General features: G+C 43.7%; 1 protein-coding gene across 1 annotated transcript in view; it reads left to right on the top strand.

Moving 5' to 3' along the window:
* LOC115199739 (serine/threonine-protein kinase WNK4-like) overlaps positions 1–16,908 on the top strand; it is a 75,813-nt gene that overhangs the window by 50,860 nt on the left and 8,045 nt on the right. Inside the window, exons 5-13 of the mRNA XM_029762135.1 lie at positions 630–718; positions 2,863–3,082; positions 3,236–3,650; positions 5,296–5,495; positions 6,069–6,139; positions 7,015–7,141; positions 9,961–10,077; positions 11,262–11,435; positions 15,919–15,973. Coding sequence (XP_029617995.1) covers positions 630–718; positions 2,863–3,082; positions 3,236–3,650; positions 5,296–5,495; positions 6,069–6,139; positions 7,015–7,141; positions 9,961–10,077; positions 11,262–11,435; positions 15,919–15,973 — 1,468 coding nt within the window. The remainder of the gene's footprint in view (positions 1–629; positions 719–2,862; positions 3,083–3,235; positions 3,651–5,295; positions 5,496–6,068; positions 6,140–7,014; positions 7,142–9,960; positions 10,078–11,261; positions 11,436–15,918; positions 15,974–16,908) is intronic.

Below are 16,908 nucleotides of genomic sequence, written 5' to 3'. Positions count from 1 at the left end.
AACAAAAATGAAGGAATCTTTTAAGAGATCAGATTTTTTGTTTATAAATACCTTGCTACAATGACACTTCATTTGCTATCCACCTCATTCCTTTCTTTTGGCATATGCACGTAGTAAGTAGCCTACACCATCATGCTTTCGGGATATTTGTCTTTTCAGATTCCACAATGATTCTTTAGTTGTGGACACTACATCACCACACTCCCTCTCTTGCTCTTGGTCCTCATCTTTGTAAGTCACCTTGATGTTGCACCTGTGTGTTTCTTTATTCAAATATTTAGGGAACTCCATGACAGTAACTAAAGCAAGGGGTTATAGCAGCACACAAGTAGACTACAAATGCATGCTGGGCCGGGCATGCCCTGAGCTCGTGAAGTGAGCTCTACTGGAGCGAAATTGGAGCGGGCGCAAAGGCCGAAGCTCCAGTCTTTGGGAATCTCGCTCCTCACTGCAGTGAAATTGGGCACACTCCACTCCCTGCTCTGCTCCAACTCCGCTCTGCTCACATACTCTGCTTCAGGGGTCCTTCTGCCAGCGTCAGTCCTCTCCTCTCCCAAATGGTGGAGTGATTGACGTCGGTGACATATCTAACAGTTCTTCTTTTCCCCTCTCCTTCTTTCTCCTCACAGGGAATTAAGCCGGACAGCTTCTTCAAAGTAAAAGTCCCCGAGTTGAAGGAGATCATAGAGGGATGCATCCGCATAAATACAGACCAGAGGTAGAGTAATCAGATAGGAATTCTCTTTACTCACCTTATCTCAGACATCCGCTTTCAGTCTGGCACTGCGGTGGTGTGGTATCAAATGTTGGATAGAGTCTAGGTTGAAGTGTGTGTGTGTGTATTCTTAATGTGTGCAAACATAAGACAGACAGTTTGTTCCTCCTAGATAAAGGATATTATACCTGTCAAGCTAGTTTGTCTAGACTCTTTGTAGCTCTCTCTCCAACATTAATCTAAGGGCGCTGACATTGAAACAAAATTAATTGTATCAGTCTCAGCCAACAACTGTGTAAATGCCCTGAAGAAAACAGTTTTATGATTAGCTTTTCTATTTTCTCATTCTCTTTCAAAGCATTGAGAGAATGATGTTATGAGCTAAAAATAACAGTGAGAAACGTCTTCAGACATACATAATTCAAATATTGTCAGGTTTCAGGCCCCCTGGAGTTCCAATGAGATAATACCTGACCTTTACACATTACACTACACACCTATCCATCTCTCTCCTTTGGCTACAGCGGGGGGAAAAAGTATTTGATCCCCTGCTGATTTTGTACGTTTGCCCACTGACAAAGAAAGGATCCGTCTATAATTTTAATGGTAGGTTTATTTGAACAGTGAGAGACAGAATAACAACAAAAAAATGCAGAAAAACACATGTCAAAAATATTATAAATTGATTTGCATTTTAATGAGGGAAATAAGTATTTCACCCCCTCTCAATCAGAAAGATTTCTGGCTCCCAGGTGTCTTTTATACAGGTAACGAGCTGAGATTAGGAGCACACCGCAGCTTGTTACCTGTAAAAAAGACACCTGTCCACAGAAGCAATCAATCAATCAGATTCCAAACTCTCCACCATGGCCAAGACCAAAGAGCTCTCCAAGGATGTCAGGGACAAGATTGTAGACTTACACAAGGCTGGAATGGGCTCAAGACCATCGCGAAGCTGCTTGGTGAGAAGGTGACAACATTTGGTGCGATTATTCGCAAATGGAAGAAACACAAAAGAACTGTCAATCTCCCTCGGCCTGGGACTCCATGCAAGATCTCACCTCGTTGAGTTGCAATGATCATGAGAACAGTGAGGAATCAGCCCAGAACTACACGGGAGGATCTTGTCAATGATTTCAAGGCAGCTGGGACCAGAGTCACCAAGAAAACAATTGGTAACACACTACGCCGTGAAGGGCTGAAATCCTGCAGTGCCCGCAAGGTCCCACTGCTCAAGAATACATATACAGGCCCGTCTGAAGTTTGCCAATGAACATCTGAATGACTCAGAGGACAACTGGTGAAAGTGTTGTGGTCAGATGAGACCAAAATGGAGCTCTTTGACATCAACTCATCTCGCCGTGTTTGGAGGAGGAGGAATGCTGTCTATGACCCCAAGAACACCATCTCCACCGTCAAACATGGAGGTGGAAACATTATGCTTTGTGGGTGTTTTTCTGCTAAGGGGACAGGACAACTTCACAGCATCAAAGGGACGATGGACGGGGCCATGTACCGTCAAATCTTGGGTGAGAACCTCCTTCCCTCAGCCAGGGCAATGAAAATAGGTCGTGGATGGATATTCCAGCATGACAATGACCCAAAACACACGGCCAAGGCAACAAAGGAGTGGCTCAAGAAGAAGCACATTAAGGTCCTGGAGTGGCCTAGCCAGTCTCCAGACCTTAATCCCATAGAAAATCTGTGGAGGGAGCTGAAGGTTCGAGTTGCCAAACGTCAGCCTCGAAACCTTAATGACTTGGAGAAGATCTGCAAAGAGGAGTGGGACAAAATCTCTCCTGAGATGTGTGCAAACCTGGTGACCAACTACAAGAAATGTCTGACCTCTGTGACTGCCAACAAGGGTTTTGCCACCAAGTACTAAGTCATGTTTTGCAGAGGGGTCAAATACTTATTTCCCTCATTAAAATGCAAATAATTGTATAACATTTTTGACATGCGTTTTTCTGGATTTTTTGTTGTTGTTATTCTGTCTCTCACTGTTCAAATAAACCTACTATTAAAATTATAGACTGATAATTTCTTTGTAAGTGGGCAAACATACAAAATCAGACATACATACTGAGAAAATACAGTAAAATTCAATTCAATGGATTATAGAACTAAGAAAACAGTGGCCTCTCCAGGTACACCATCCAAGACCTGCTGGAACACACCTTCTTCAAGGAGAACAATGGCGTCCATGTTGAGCTGGCGGAGGAGGACGACACGGTGAAGTCTGGCCTGAAGCTGTGGCTGCGTATGGATGACACCAAGAAGCTGCATGGGAAGTACAAGGACAACAACGCCATTGAGTTCCTGTTTGAACTCTACAAGGACGTACCCGAGGAGGTGGCCCAGGAGATGGTGGGTTGTTGATGGATTTCTGGACCCCTTTCACATTTTGTGGATCTCAAGTGTCAAGTTCACTGATTGCTCTCCCACTCTCCCTCTCCCTAACCTTCTCCCTCACCACACCCTTTCCTTCCCTCTCCCTCATCCTCTCCCCCCTCCCCCTAGGTGGTGCTGGGCTTCGTCTGTGAGGCAGACTACAAGCTGGTGGCCAAAGCCATCCGGGACCGCGCCACCGCCATCAAGCGGCAGCGGGAGAAGCAGCGCCGGATGGCCGAGGAGGCCTTGCGCCAACAACAGGAAACTGTCATTGAGGAAGAACCAGAGTTGGCCCCCGAGCCAGAACCGCCCACCCCCAAACCTCAAATAGCCCTTCCCATTAAACCGCCCAACCCCGCCCCTGTCTCAGCACCCCTTGCCCAGACTCCGCCCACTCCGACGGTGTCGGGGCCAGTGATGTCCATGGCTAACGGCTCGGTGGATTCGGGGATAAACGCCAGCTTCACAGTAGAGACGGAGGAGCAGGAGGCAGACCAGCGGCTGCACTACAACATCAGACACGCCAGCTACACCTCTCCCACGTGTGAGGATACACTCACTATAACAGTGGTTCTCAAACCTCTCCTTCGGGGACCCTCAGACGTGAACTAGCTCGACTGATTCATCTATTCAAGGGCTTGATGATCCGTTAACAAGTTGAATCAGGTTTGCTAGCTCTGGAGCGGCTGGGGGTATCCGAGGAGAGGTTTGAGAACCACTGCACTATACTGTAATCACATGGTCATATAAAGCAGACACATTTATCCCAACCTTGTGTCGCTTCGTAGTTGAGCTCCTGAAGCTACACATTTGCCCACAGACGGCATGTACAGTCGAGCCTTCTCATGTCTAGACAACATATAAAGTGCATTGGCCTGGCCTATAAGCATGACACAGATAGATAAGCATGGTCCACAAGTTTACCATAAACAAGATATAGAATACAGATACCCTATTCACATAACCTTCAAGATATAGAACGCAAATACCCTATTCACACAACCTTCAAGATATAGAACGCAAATACCCTATTCACACAACCTTCAAGATATAGAACGCAAATACCCTATTCACACAACCTTCAAGATATAGAACGCAAATACCCTATTCACACAACCTTCAAGATTTAGAACGCAAATACCCTATTCACACAACCTTCAAGATTTAGAACGCAAATACCCTATTCACACAACCTTCAAGATATAGAACGCAGATACCCTATTCACACAACCTTCAAGATTTAGAACGCAGATACCCTATTCACACAACCTTCAAGATTTAGAACGCAGATACCCTATTCACACAACCTTCAAGATTTAGAACGCAGATACCCTATTCACACAACCTTCAAGATATAGAACGCAGATACCCTATTCACACAACCTTCAAGATCAGTACCTGGGGCACATACTCGCTGATTTTTGTGGAAGGTTTAGCCAAAACATGCTTCAAACATTCATTGCTGACATGCTCATGCCCTGGATTCGGTATTACAGTATCATAGCTGCACTGTGTGTGTATGTGTGTGCATGGGCCCACGTGTTTCCTTTTATCTGTACAGCTAAAGGGGTATCTGTGGAGGGTGTATTGGAAACTGTTGGCTCAACAGAGTTTGCCTAGGGCACGTGCTACATAGCCCTGTGTAGATCCCATGTGTTTTTTATATATCTCTTAAGTAGGCTAATCTTTTGCAGTTGTGCCTCTGTCCATTTGTTGTGGTTACCCTCAAGCCCTGCTAATCCATGTAGCCGTCCCTCACGGTGCCTGTTAGTGGAGCCCAAAAAGGACCCCTCCCTCAGGACATGTTTGGATTTTTTTTTCATTAACAAATAACAAGAAACATTGAGTATACATTATTTCCAGACAAGACTTAACTTTTACAGTATATTTATTAATTGTATTTTACCTTTATTTAACTAGGCAAGTCAGTTAAGAACAAATTCTTATTTTCAATGAGGGCCTAGGAACAGTGGATTAACTGCCTCAGGGGCAGAACGACAGGTTTGTACCTTGTCAGCTCGGGGATTCGATCTTGCAACCTTTCGGTTACTAGTCCAACGCTCTAACCACTAGGCTACGCTGCAGTACATGTTGAAAACAGTCAGGGTTACATGACATAAAGAATGTTAATGTTAACGCTTCTCTGTCTCTTCACTTCCCTTCCTTTAACCATGATGTCGCCATGGCAGCCGACTGCGAGATGGACGGCTACCTGAGCTCCTCTGGCTTCCAGGATCCCGGGGATCCCCATCTCCAGCCTCCTGTTAACTCCGCCCCTTCCTCCATCACTCCTGTTCAGTTGCCCCTGGAGATCCCTCACATCGAGGCCCTGGCCATCAAGGCTCCTTCTCCTGACGCTCCACCAATCCCGGCTCTCCGCTTCCCCTCGGTAGGTAGCCTGTATGAAGGTCTTGAGGTTTATATTTCTATGGCTCCAGAGCTCAACAGTCTAAATATTAATTATCATGACTTCTTATAACTGTTATATTTAAGCAATAAAGCCTGGGGGGGTGTGGTATATGGCCAATATACCACGGCTAAGGGCTGTTCTTACGCACGGCGCAATGCGGCGTGCCTGGACACAAGCCGTGGTATATTAGCAATATATCACAAACCACAAGGTGCCTTATTGCTATTATAAACTGGTTACCAACGTTATTAGAGCAGTAAAAATAAATGTTTTTGTCATACCCGTGGTATACGGTCTGATATACCACAGCTGTCAGCCAATCAGCATTCAGGGCCCGAACCAGCCAGTTTATAAAAGGTGTTATATCCAGTTAGGACTCTTACACAACACCTTACCAGGAAAGTTTCTGGGCCCTACCAGTTATATAGCGGGGATATGTGTTTATGATTAGAGTGATGAGTGGATAAGCCATTAATACCCAGAATAGCCATGAGTGTGTAATTTTAGCACCCTACCTCAACAGACTATTTTGACCCTCTGTCCCTCCCCCAGAGTATCGCTGTATCCAACACTACCATGCCCCAGTCAGGAAATGCCAGTGGTTTCTCTTCTCCTGTCGACAGGTAACCCAAACACATGTAGAACCCCTCTTCCATGATGGGGGTGTTGTTCAGGGTATAAAGAAAGGCAAAGACCTGCCCCACACACCTTATGGCCAGTATCTAAGTATAATGTGGTGTGTATGGCAGTGTTGCAATCAAGACAACAAAGGCCCAAAAAGGAACAAACATTTCAAATGTACTATAGAAGTATACAACCACTATATGAGCACTTTGCTGCTTTTAACTAGTTAAATAAAGGTTAAATAAAATAAATAAAAGTAGAATGGACAACTTCTCTGTCTAATGGGTATCCGTGCAGTTAACACACGCTCCGTTGGAGTGTGCTTCCCTTTCTCCTGTGTGACTCACCTAACACTCACACAGACACACACTCTCTCTCTCACCCATCCTCCCCCTGCCCTCATCCTCCAATTACCCCATTTCCTGTGTGCAATTAGAGCGAGAGTGGAGCAAGAGGCATCAGAGCACTTCCTTCCCTTCAGGTGCTTTTCTGACTGTAATCCATAATGCTGTCGGGGGAGAAGGTCAATGGTCTTAAAAGGCTTTTCCTTCTGGGAGCTGGGTGGGATGGACATAACCTTTTAATAGGAGTTAGAAGACTCTCAAGGGTTTGTTTGGTCATACACTACAGCCTCATTAATAACCAGTTCATTATTAGTTGTGTAGTAAAAATAAGACATTAGTAGTAGTAGTTGTTGTTGTACTTTCAGTAGTAGTAGTTGTATTGGTACTGCAAGTGCTAGTAGTCAACATTTTTGTAGTGGTGGTAGTAGTGTAGGTGTTCTTATAGCAATAGTTAGTATTATCAATAACAAAATGACAGTGTTAAATCTCATGGGCAGTTGTAACAATCCACTTCCTGATTATCCCCACAGCTATGCCTCTGATGTGACATCAGGCTTGAGTGATGGCAATGAGGGCCTATCAGAAAAGAGTGCCAACAAACGTACTGGTACCAAGCTCTTCAGGAGGAGAGCCCGCTCACGCTTACGAATCACTGGGGTATGGAATGTCTGCCTGTCTGTTTCTCTATCTCTCTGTCTGTCTGTCAGTTAGCAGTTCTACCTAGAGAACTCTCTTCGATTATAATCACAGCCGCATATATCCCCTCCAAGCAGATGGCCCTGAACAAACTTCATTTGACTCTATGTAAACTGGAAACCACATATCCTGAGGCTGCATTTATTGTAGCTGGGGATTTTAACAAGGCTAATCTGAAAACAAGGCTCCCTAAATTCTATCAGCATTTCGATTGTGCTACCAGGGCTGGCAAAACCCTAGATCATTGTTATTCTAACTTCTGTGACGCATATAAGGCCCTCCCCCGCCCTCCTTTCGGAAAAGCTGACGACGACTCCATTTTGTTGCTTCCAGCCTATAGACAGAAACTAAAACAGGAAGCTCCCGTGCTCAGGTCTGTTCAACGCTGGTCCGACCAATCGGATTCCACGCTTCAAGATTGCTTCGATCACGTGGACTGGGATATGTTCCGCATTGCGGCGGACCACAACATTGACGAATACGCTGAGTCTGTGAGCGGTGCATCGGCGATGTCGTACCCACAGCGTCTATTAAAACATTCCCAAACCAGAAACGGTGGATTGATGGCAGCATTCGCTCAAAACTGAAAGCGCGAACCACTGCTTTTAATCAGAGCAAGGTGACCGGAAACAAGGTGACCGAATACAAACAGTGTAGCTATTTCCTCCGCAAGGCAATCAAACAAGCTAAGCGTCAGTATAGAGACAAAGTAGAGTCGCAATTCAACGGCTCAGACACGAGAGGTATGTGACAGGGTCTACAGTCAATCACGGACTATAAAAGGAAAAACCAGCCCCGTCGCGGACCAGGATGTCTTGCTCCCAGACAGACTAAACAACTTCTTTGCTCGCTTTGAGGACAATACAGTGCCACTGACACGGCCCGCTACCGAAACCTGCAGGCTCTCCTTCACTGCAGCCGACGTGAGCAAAACATTTAAATGTGTCAACCCTCGCAAGGCTGCAGGCCCAGACGGCATCCCCAGCCGCGTCCTCAGAGCATGCGCAGACCAGCTGGTTGGTGTGTTTACGGACATATTCAATCAATCCTTATCCCAGTCTGCTGTCCCCACATGCTTCAAGAGGGCCACCATTGTTCCTGTTCCCAAGAAAGCTAAGGTAACTGAGCTAAATGACTACCACCCCGTAGTCATCATGAAGTGCTTTGAGAGACTTGTCAAGGACCATATCACCTCCACCCTACCTGACACCCTAGACCCACTCCAATTTGCTTACCGCCGAATAGGTCCACAGACGACGCAATCGCAATCACACTGCACACTGCCCTAACCCATCTGGACAAGAGGAATACCTATGTGAAAATGCTGTTCATCGACTACAGCTCAGCATTTAACACCATAGTACCCTCCAAACTCGTCATCAAGCTCGAGACCCTGGGTCTCGACCCCGCCCTGTGCAACTGGGTCCTGGACTTCCTGACGGGCCACCCCCAGGTGGTGAGGTTAGGTAACAACATCTCCACCCCGCTGATCCTCAACACTGGGGCCCCACAAGGGTGCGTTCTCAGCCCTCTCCTGTACTCCCTGTTCACCCACGACTGCGTGGCCATGCATGCCTCCAACTCAATCATCAAGTTTGCAGACGACACTACAGTGGTAGGCTTGATTACCAACAACGACGAGACGGCCTACAGGGGGCTCTCGGAGTGTGGTGTCAGGAAAATAACCTTACACTCAACGTCAACAAAACAAAGGAGATGATCGTGGACTTCAGGAAACAGCAGAGGGAGCACCCCCCTATCCACATCGACGGGACAGTAGTGGAGAGGGTAGAAAGTTTTAAGTTCCTCGGCGTACACATCACGGACAAACTGAAATGGTCCAACCACACAGACAGCGTGGTGAAGAAGGCGCAGCAGCGCCTCTTAAACCTCAGGAGGCTGAAGAAATTCGGCTTGTCACCAAAAACACTCAAACTTTTACAGATGCACAATCGAGAGCATCCTGTCGGGCTGTATCACCGCCTGGTACGGCAACTGCTCTGCCCATAACCGCAAGGCTCTCCAGAGGGTAGTGAGGTCTGCACAACGCATCACCGGGGGCAAACTACCTGCCCTCCAGGACACCTACACCACCCAATGTCACAGGAAGGCCAAAAAGATCATCAAGGACAACAACCACCCGAGCCACTGCCTGTTCACCCCGCTATCATCCAGAAGGCGAGGTCAGTACAGGTGCATCAAAGCAGGGACCGAGAGACTGAAAAACAGCTTCTATCTCAAGGCCATCAGACTGTTAAACAGCCATCACTAACATTGAGTGGCTGCTGCCAACATACTGACTCAACTCCAGCCACTTTAATAATGGAAAAATTGATGTAATAATTGTATCACTAGCCACTTTAAACAATGCCACTTCATATAATGTTTACATATCCTACATTACTCATCTCATATGTATATACTGTACTCTATACCATCCACTGCATCTTGCCTATGCTGTTCTATACAAACACTCATTTATATATTTTTTTTATGTACATATTCTTATTCATTCCTTTACACTTGTGTGTATAATGTAATTGTTGTGAAATTGTTAGGTTAGATTACTCGTTGGATATTACTGCATTGTCGGAACTAGAAGCACAAGCATTTCGCTACACTCGCATTAACATCTGCTAACCATGTGTATGTGACAAATAAAATTTGATTTGATGAATTAATCATATAGACAGAGGATTGCAATCCAAGTCATCCTTGGTCTTGTCAAGTGGCTAGGTGTTCTGAGTGGATAAACACTCGTTTTTCTCCTGTCCTTCCAGTTATCTGACAAAGTGGACCGTGTGGTGGAGTGTCAGCTCCAGACTCACAACAGTAAGATGGTGACCTTTAAGTTTGACCTGGACGGAGACAACCCGGAGGACATTGCTGCTGTCATGGTGAGTGGTGTGTGTGTGTGTGTGTGTGTGTGTGTGTGTGTGTGTGCTTGGCTTGGTACAAAAAAAGAGACATCTTTTTTTAGCATTTAATATATACGATATTTAGGCTTGCTTAGATACTGTTTTATCTCTTGTCATCTGAATATGGTGTCCTGTATTTTATGTTGTTGTGTCCATCTCATCTCAACATACAGGTAACTGCCAAAATAACGGAAACACTTCAAATGAGGGATACAAAATATACTAAAAGTAGGTGCTTCCACACAGGTGTGGGTCCTGAGTTAATTAAGCAATTAACATCCCATCATGCTTAGGGTCATGTACAAAAATCCTGGGCAGGCCATTATTTTGGCTACCATGACTATGCCCCATAGGATGACAATGCCCCCATCCACAGGGCACGAGTGGTCACCAAATAGTTTGATGAGCATGAAAACACTATAAACCAAATGCCATGGCTGTCTCAGTCACCAGATCTCAACCCAATTGAACACTTATGGGAGATTCTGGAGCGGTGCCCGAGAGTGTTTTCCACTACCATCAACAAATGATGAAATTTCTTATGGAAGAATGGTGTCGCATCCCTCCAATATAGTTCCAAACACTTGTTGAATCTATGCCAAGGTGCATTGAAGCTGTTCTGGCTCATGGTGGCCCAACACCCTATTAAGACTATTGGACCAGGTCTCTCTTGGAAAAGAGATGTTATCTCAATGAGAAAAACCTGTAACAAGAAAGGTCAAATAAAATAGAAAGACACTTCATGTTGATGTTCCACTTTATTTTGGCAGTTACCTGGACAATGCACTTGGCATTGTACTTGCAAAACTAGTTTCAAAACTAGTGTGTATGAAAGCTATCGACTCACTGCTCCAATAGCCATCTGCCTAAGTGGTAGCCCTGACACATGGCTATAGACTCCTATAGCGGCTACGAGTCTACAGCCATGTTTCAGGGCTAGCTAAGTGGGTGTCTGTTATGAAATCCTGACAACAACAAGCAAAGATGATTGTTTACTCACATTCAAAATCTTCCTTTCTTTCTTCCCTAACTTTGTCCATCTGTGTCCGTGTTTGTCTCAATCGTCAAATCTGTCAAATCTAACTGTTCCTTCACTCATATCTGTTTTATTCATTGAATGATTCATTTACGGATTGATTGACTGATTGATTTAACTCCCTCAGGTCCACAATGAGTTCATCCTTCCCTCTGAGCAGGAGGGCTTCATCTACCGCATGCGTGACATCATCAAGCGTGCAGAGGCCCTGATGAGGAGGGGTGAGCCCCTGAATCTGGGGGACACTGCCCACCAGCTCTACCCCTACCTCAGCGAAGTGGGCACCCTGTCCGCCTCGCAGGTCAGTGCCATAGACATATACATAATTGGTCAGTGCCACGATGCCAGGTTAACCACCGCTGCTGCCCATTGTTGGCATGGTCCACATGTGCATGCTGTACACAGACCAAACACAACACAATACAGTGTGTTTAAAAACCTGTAATATTACCACCAGTAGAACCTGCTTATCAGTCATTTGTGAAGCATCTATGTAGGGTTTATGAAAACTTAAGCCTTAAAAGTCTTATTTTTTATGTAGGACCAACAATAGTTACAAAACCAACCATCTATACTGAACAAAACTATAAACGCAACATGCAACAATTTCTACGATTTTACTGAATTTGGGTTCATATAAGGAAATCAGTCAATAGAAATAAATTCATTAGGACCTAATCTATTGATTTCACATGACTGGGCAGGGGTGCAGCCATGGGTGGGTCTAGGAGGGCATAGGGCCACCCACTTGGGAGCCAGTCCCAGCCAATCAGAATAACTTTTTCCCCCAAAAAGGGCTTTGTTACAGACAGAAATACTCCTCAGCACCTCCCTCCCCCTCCTCATACGATCCCACAGGTGAAGAAGCCGTATGTGGCGGTCCTGGGCTGGCGTGGTTACTTGTGGTCTGTGGTTGTGAGGCCGGTTGGCTGTACAGCCAAATTCTCTAAAACAACGTTGGAGGCGGCTTATGGTAGAGAAATTAACATTAAATTCTCTGGCAACAGGTCTGGTGGACATTCCTGCTGTCAGCATGCCAACTGCATGCTCCCTCAAAACTTGAGACATTTGTGGCATTGTGTTGTGTGACCAAACTGAACATTTTAGAGTGGCCTTTTAATGTCCTCAGCACAAGGTGCACCTGTAATGATCATGCTGTTTAATCAGCTTCTTGATAGGCCATACTTGTCAGGTGGATGGATTATCTTGGCAAAGGAGAAATGCTCACTAACAGGGAAATGAACACATTTGTGCACAACATTTTAGAAAAATAAGCTTTTTGTGCATTTGGAACATTTCTGGGATCTTTTATTTCAGCTCATGGAAAATGGGACCAACACTTTACATGTTGCATTTATATTTTTGTTCAGTATATTTACAGTTGAAGTCGGAAGTTTACATACGCTTAGGTTGGAATCATTAAAACTCGTTTTTCAACCACTCCACAAATTTCTTGTAACAAAATATAGTTTTGGCAAGTCAGTTAGGACATCTACTTTGTGCATGACACAAGTAATTTTTCCTACAATTGTTTATAGACAGATAATTTCACTTATAATTAACTGTATCGCAATTCCAGTGGGTAAGAAGTTTACATACACAAAGTTGACTGTGCCTTTAAACAGCTTGGAAAATTACAGAAAATGATGTCATGGCTTTAGAAGCTTCTGATAGGCTATTTGACTTCATTTGAGTCAATAGGAGGTGTACTTGTGGATGTATTTCAAGGCCTACCTTCAAACTCAGTGCCTCTTTGCTTGACTTCATGGGAAAATCAAAAGAAATCAGCCAAGACCTTAGAAAGAAAATTGTAGACCTCCAAGTCTGGTTCATCCTTGGGAGCAATTTCCAAACGCCTGAAGGTTCCACGATCATCTGTACAAACAATAGTACACAAGTATAAACACCATGGGACCACGCAGCCGTCATACTGCTCAGGAAGGAGACGCATTCTGTCTCCTAGAGATGAACGTACTTTGGTGCAAAAGGTGCAAATCAATCCGAGAACAACAGCAAAGGATCTTGTGAAGATGCTGGAGGAAACGGGTACAAAAGTATCTATATCCACAGTAAAACGTGTCCTGTATCGACATAACCTGAAAGGCCGCAAGGCAAGGAAGAAGCCACTGCTCCAAAACCGCTATAAAAAAGCCAGACTACGGTTTGCAACTGCACATGGGGACAAAGATCGTACTATTTGGAGAAATGTCCTCTGGTCTGATGAAACAAAAATAGAACTGTTTGGCCATAGTGACCATCGTTATGTTTGGAGGAAAAACGGGGAGGCTTGCAAGCCGAAGAATACCATCCCAACCGTGAAGCATGGGGGTTTCAGCATCATGTTGTGGGGGTGCTTTGCTGCAGGAGGGACTTGTGCACTTCACAAAATAGATGGCAACATGAGGTAGGAAAATGATGTGGATATATTGAAGCAACATCTAAAGACATCAGTCAGGAAGTTAAAGCTTGGTCGCAAATGTGTCTTCCAAATGGACAATGACCCCAAGCATACTTCCAAAGTTTTGGCAAAGAGGCTTAAAACCTGTTGGGGCTAGGGGGCAGTATTTTCACGGCCGGATGAAAAACGTTCCCAATTTAAACATGTTACTACTCTGGCCCAGAAAATAGAATATGCATATTATTAGTAGATTTGGATAGAAAACACTCTGAAGTTTTTAAAACTGTTTGAATGGTGTCTGTGAGTATAACAGAACTCATATGGCAGGCAAAAACCTGAGAAAAATTGAATCAGGAAGTGGGAGAAATTAGAAATGACGTTTTTCTTTTGAATCCCTTGAAAAACTACAGTGACATAGGATTTACATTGCACCTCCTAACTCTTCCATTGGCTGTCAACAATCTTTAGGAACTGGTTTCATCCGTCACCTGTTACCAGGCAGAAAATTGTGGCTCAGTCAATCACTGGCCAGTCTGAGGACAGGTGTCTTATGACGCGCATGCACGTGACTTCGTTGTTTTTTATTTTTCTTCTGGGATGAATACCTATTGCCCGGTTGTAAAATTATCGCAATTTTACGTTAAAAATACCCTAAAGGATTGATTGTAAACATCGTTTGACGTGTTTCTACAAACGGTAATGGAACTTTTCACCATTTCGTCTATGGATTTGCGTCCACGCCACATGGTGCCCTTCCGAGTGCATTCCGCCGAAGATCAGCAAAGGTAAGAAAATATTTCGAACATATTTTTAGAGATTTATCGACGCCGTTGTTGTAGGCTAACTGTATAGCTTAGCATTGAAGGCTAAGTTCTGTACTCAGAATATTGAACAATGTGCTTTTTCCATAAAGTTATTTTGAAATCTGACAAAGTGGTTGCATAAAGGAGTAGATTATCTCTAATTCTTTAAATAATTGTTATACATTTTGTCAACGTTTATGAGTTATTCTGTAGATGTATGTGCCTATTCACTGGGAGTTATGGGGAGAAAACATTTTCTGAACATCACGCGCCAATGTAAAAATTGGGTTTTTGGATATAAATATGAACTTGATCGAACAACAAATGCATGTATTGTCTAACATGATGTCCTAGGAGTGTAATCTGATGAAGATTGTCAAAGGTTAGTGCTTAATTTTAGCTGTATATCTGGTTTTGTGACAGCTATCCATCCGTGCTTGGAAAATGGCTGCTTTTTTTTTTTTGCTAATGTGCTATCCTAAAATAATCTAATGTTTTGTTTTCACCGTAAAGCCTTTTTGAAATTGGACAATGTGATTCGATTAACGAGTAGAGTATCTTTAAAATGCCGTATAATACTTGAATTTTAATTTTGAGAATTTTTTTTTTTTTTCGCACCGTGCTATCTCACTGGTTGTTGTCCAACCAATCCCGTTAACGGGATTTTATCTCGAAGGGGTCCTCTAGAGGTTAAGGACAACAAAGTCAAGATATTGGAGTGGCCATCATAAAGCCCTGACCTCAATCCTATAGAAGATTTGTGGGCAGAACTGAAAAAGTGTGTGCGAGCCTGGAGGCCTACAAACCTGACTCAGTTACACCAGCTCTGTCAGGAGGAATAGGCCAAAATTCACCCAACTTATTGTGTGAAGCTCGTGGAAGGCTACCCGAAACGTTTGACCCAAGTTAAACAATTTAAAGGCAATGCTAAGAAATACTAATTGAGTGTATGTAAACTTCTGACCCACTGGGAATGTGATGAAAGAAATAAAAGCTGAAATAAATCACTCTCTACTGTTATTCTGACATTTCACATTCTTAAAATAAAGTGGTGATCCTAACTGACCTAAGACAGGGAATTTTTACTAGGATTAAATGTCAGGAATTGTGAAAAACTGAGTTTAAATGTATTTGGCTAAGGTGTATGTAAACTTCCGACTTCAACTGTATGTGGTGCACACCTCCAGTCCTTGAGGGCCACAGTCCTGATTTTCGTCTTGAATTCAACAGTGGGACTGATTTCTACCTGGGAAAGGAGGTATTTGTACTCTACAGCTAATCAGTAACATCAATCAACTGCCTGGTGAAAAATCTAATCAGCGCGACTGTAGAACTCAAGGACCAGAGATATGCATCCCTGAGACAGATGGTTGGTTTTGTCAGTTGTTGTTTTGTAAGTTGTGCACTTGTTGGTCCCACTTACAATGAACAACAACTTCAAGGCCCTGGGTTATTTGCCCCTGATCTTTATAACAACTTAACAACAAAAACAAGTGCATGGCAATCCTCTGCAGCAAGACAGCATATGACATGGAGTGATTTTAACGGTTGATTGGTTGACTTGCTTTGTGATTGTATTTCAGCCAAACTTACACGCGCATGGACTGGAACGGACACATTCCTCTTCATCTTTGCCCGGTAAGGAAGATTCCCTGTGTGCGTGTGCAATATATGTATAGATGTATGTTTCTATATTGCCTATTCAAAGTCTGCACCTCTTTGAACTTCTTTCACATTTTGTTGTGTTACAAAGTGGGATTGAAATAGATTTAATTGTATTTTTTTGTCATTGATCTACACAAAATACTCCATAATGTCAAAGTGAAAAGAAAATTCTGCTAATTTTTACAAATTAATAAAAGTTGAATAACTAAAATACATTTGTTGCATAAGTATTTACCCCCTTAGTTTAGACTAGCCATTCCTCTGTCTCCCGTACGTACAACATCTGTAAGGTCCCTCAGTCAAGTATTGAATTTCAACCACAGATTCAACTATGAAGACCAGGGAGCTTTTCGAATGCCTCATAAAGAAGGGCAGTGATTGGTAGATGGGTAACAATAACAAATCAGACATTGATGATTTTAAAACCGCTCCAGTTCAATGGCTGTGATGGGAGAAAACTGAAGATGGATCAACAACATTGTAGCGACTCTACAATAATGACCTAAATGACAGAGTGAAAAGGATACAAATATAAAGGAATACAAATATTCCAAAACATGCAGATGTATGCAACGAGGCACTAAAGTAATACTGCAACAACAACAAAAACAGAGAAGGACTACAATTTTTGGCCTAAATGCAAAGCCTTATGTTTGGGGCATATCCAACACAACACATCACTGAGTAACTGCCTCCTTATTTTCAAGTATGGTGGTGGCTGCATCATCATATGGGTATGCTTGACATCAGCAAAGACTTGGGAGTTTTTCAGGATGAAGGATCTGCTTTAAAATATATGCAAAGACTTGAACATTGCTGTCTAGCCATGATCCCCAACACCCTTGACAGAGCTTGGAGAATTTTGAAAATAATAATTGGCAAATATTTCACAATCCATGTGTGTGTAA

The sequence above is a fragment of the Salmo trutta genome, chromosome 1 (genome assembly GCF_901001165.1).
Source record: "Salmo trutta chromosome 1, fSalTru1.1, whole genome shotgun sequence".
NCBI classification, from domain to species: Eukaryota; Metazoa; Chordata; class Actinopteri; order Salmoniformes; family Salmonidae; genus Salmo; species Salmo trutta.
Note: the sequence above shows the minus strand (reverse complement) of the source record. Positions and strands in the feature narration are given on the sequence as shown.